The following is a 3544-nucleotide window of genomic DNA, read 5'->3' as shown; positions in this document are numbered from 1 at the left end:
ATATTACCCACGAGAGGAAATATTTTGAGGAAAAGTATGTCTCTTCATCCTGCCTGCCCTTTCTGTACTTCAGGAATTAAGACTGTGCAACATATTTTCATGGATTGTGTCTTTGCGAAACAAGTCTTGTTTTCATCGTCTATTTGCTATCGTATTCCCCCTTGTCTGGATGTGAATCAGTGGATCCAGTCGGTTTTGGAGTGTGGTGAATCTTATAGTTCTCAATTGATCTGTGCTTGCCTTTACAAAATATGGGATGCTAGAAATTTGGTTGTATTCCAGAAAAAAGTTTGTTGTCCGGTCGCGGTTGCAGGTGGTGCTTCTGATTGCGTCCAGGAATATGACAGGGTGAACCCGTGTCATGATATGCACAAGAATTCTGCTATTGAGAGGGTTCATGAGACTTCCCCCTAGATGTTCACTTTGCACAGATTGACGCTGGATTCTCTGAGGTAGGGGTCACGGTTTATGGATGTATGATCAAGAGTCCATCGAAAGAAATCATTCTAGCTGCCAGAAAGAAAGTATACATTGAGGTTGACCTGAGCACTGCAGAACTTCTGGCAATTAGATGGTGTATCCAATTGGCAACTGACCTTAGGTTCGACAAGGTTGTGTTCCAATCTGATGCTTTGATAGTGGTAGACTGTATCAATTCTATTTCTTGTAATGCTTCTTTCGAGCCCATAGCGGTGAAATGTAGGATGTTGTTACGTAATTTTTCAGTTAGTTCTGTTATTTATCATCCTAGAGGGTGTAATTCTGATGCGCACAATGTGGTGTCGCTTGGTAAGTTGTATGGATCCCGGACCTGGATAGGTGGCTTTCTGGCGATGAATTCTGTAATTCCGGGTGTTTCTGGCCCTTTGCTTTATTGAAAGTATTTCCCATGTAAAAAAAATGATTCATAATGTTGAAAACAAACCACAAATTCCTAATTTCTAACCTAAAACACACATTTGAGTGGATTTTACATAAAATCTAAAAAGTTCAAAAATGACTTACTTGATTGATTGTGGTTGTTTTTTGTTGATTGATTGTGGTTGAATGCTTAATATACTGGTGTTTGATGCTTTCGAACAACTTCGGTTGCAAATGTGGTTGATTTGGTGAAAATGAAATTGAGAGAATTGTTGTGTTTGTTTTTGAAACTGTAATGGGAGGGGAAGTTGCAACGTACCTTTTAGGTGTTTTAAGAACCGGAAATATACTTACAGTTTCATACCGTAGTTATATTTCCGGTTAATTCCAATGTTAATGTTTATTATAGTGCGAACCGGAAATGCATTTCTGATTTTGATAAACATTTTAGAAATTTTGCGTCATGCACTAGAAAAACATGAGATAGAATAAAAAATTCTCTCGATTTTAGAAAAATCAAGATGACTAGCAAATTGTTTAAATGTATAAGTCACATATTTGATATATTTTGGAATAATTGAACGTATTCTCGTAAGTTAGATTACACCATAAAAATCATAAAAATCATGCAATATGACAAAAAAATCAAGTAAACTATATATAAAATAAAATAACCAACCAATTCAACAAACACTCCAATAAACAAATTACTTTCATGAATAAGGAAGTTTCTAGGAATGACTTTGTCTGCAACCAAATAGTTAGTTTTCACATTGAACCATCTCAGTGACTCATAATTACAATATACAAACACACACACTGCTTAAAAAAATATAAAGGACTGTAGTGGGGGAAATGCATTATCAAGTTGCTTCATGGACTATTGCTGCCTCAATCAATCTGGGACTTTCCTTCTTCCTCTGTACCGAAAAATTCAAATGAAGAATTACAAGCATTCTGGAAAAATTCGTCATTACTAAATGCCAATTTAATTATCTTGTCGTATTTATTTTTCGCATCCAAGAATCCATGCTCAAATTTAGCATAATCCTTCAATCTTTCTGGATCCGTATTAAGCTGTTTAACGGTTTCTCGAATGTGTGAAGTCATCACTTCACATATCTTCGAGAGACCATCATTAACACGGCCGAACAAATTATACATTCTACCCAAATCCTCGTATTTATCATCACAAAGCATGTTTACTAGCCCAGAGTTCTCCATATGGATTAATGTAATCATGTGATTCTCAATCATCTCTTTCTCGACCACATCCGTAATCTTCTTTTCAGTCTTAGGGTCCAAGTAATGTCTCACTCTCTCTATTTCCTCATTCAGACGCCTCTCAGTTTCTTTGAGATAATCCCCGCATTCACAACACTCAATAAATTTAAGGGATTCAGCCTTGTAGAACTCAGCTGAACCTTGCAGAAACGGAGTCTCGAATTCTTGTTCATAAACAGAAGGACCTAAATCCATCAGCATCTTTGTTATGTTTCTAATCAGTTCTACATTAACATCTTCCCCGACACGCTCGCTATATACTAATTCCAAAAGCGTACTCGATAGTCGAGTCCTTATCTGGTTTGAGTAAATAACATTTTCTCTCCATAGGTTTAGGCCAAGTTCATAAACAGGTGTCTTCTGGGTGCTTGGGACATAGGTCCTATCCATGTACATCAGCATATCTCTAATCATATGTAAAGCCTTATTATAATCATTCCATTTTCGGTTTAATTCTTCAAGAACCAAACCTTCATAAGCGGCTTCAACAGATCTAGCTATCTCATTAAGATGAGAAGTCATGGTGGCAACTAGTCCAGAATATAGCTTTTCGCCGAACTTGTGAAGAATCATATTGTAAGCATGTCTAAATCCAAAAAATATATTAGAAACATGAAATTTATAGCTCACAAATTTGTCTCTCAGATTTCATACAAACAACAAGAAAGTCTTATAACCAAAACATGAATATGCAATTAAAGAGTTATTGAATATAACCTGTAAAGATCTTCGAAATCAAGATGACTATTGTTGTGGATGAATATATCATGAATTGCACGTTCCAGAATGTTCCATGTCTTGTCAGCATAGTTCTGATCCTTGATGTCTCGGTATTTGAAAGCCTCTATCTGAAATTTTCTGTTCTGGTTACTCATCTTCTCCTTAAGCTGAAGAGATGTCCTTGAAACAAGGATTTATTTATAACAAGAAAAATACTACTTTAATAGAAAGTAGACTGAAAAAGACGACTTTGGTGAATGACTTTCACACACACATGTATCTTCTGCGAATCTCAAGGTTATTTTCCACAATATGTAAACAATAATTTGTTTCAAGACTCTATTAACTTTAAAATTGTTGAATTTTGACTCCAATTTCAAATCTTCTCTTATGTTATATTATGCTCTGTCATATTTTTATTTTAAACTCAAACTCATTAATTCAAAATCATAAACTGCTTTAATGTTAACTGATTTTATTTGTATTCTCATTGTCGGTTTAAACTAATTTATTAGTTGAATATTGTTTCACAACCCAATTGAATTTGAATGTAGTGATAGTGATGAAGAGCCGCCTTAAAAAAAATTTAAAAATATATTTAAAATAATATGGAAGCTAATTTCCGAACGTCCCTTACATACTTACATACATAAAAAAGTATGGAAGTTATTTCACAATT

At 34.8% G+C, this 3544-nt stretch overlaps 1 protein-coding gene across 1 annotated transcript; it reads right to left on the bottom strand.

The window, feature by feature from the left end:
- Positions 1 to 1603: 1603 nt before the first annotated feature.
- Positions 1604 to 3280, bottom strand: LOC131646417 (cullin-3A-like). Its single transcript, XM_058916449.1, has 2 exons — positions 2863 to 3280; positions 1604 to 2731 (listed from the first exon to the last, which is right to left on the bottom strand). Exons 1-2 carry the CDS (start codon positions 3018 to 3020, stop codon positions 1753 to 1755), a joined length of 1137 nt encoding a protein of 378 aa, XP_058772432.1. The 5' UTR covers positions 3021 to 3280; the 3' UTR covers positions 1604 to 1752.
- Between the last annotated feature and the right edge of the window lie 264 nt (positions 3281 to 3544).

The sequence above is a fragment of the Vicia villosa genome, linkage group LG2, assembly GCF_029867415.1.
Source record: "Vicia villosa cultivar HV-30 ecotype Madison, WI linkage group LG2, Vvil1.0, whole genome shotgun sequence".
In the NCBI taxonomy this organism is placed as follows: Eukaryota; Viridiplantae; Streptophyta; class Magnoliopsida; order Fabales; family Fabaceae; genus Vicia; species Vicia villosa.
The sequence above is the reverse complement of the archived record's forward strand: the minus strand, read 5'-3'. Positions and strand labels throughout refer to the sequence as shown.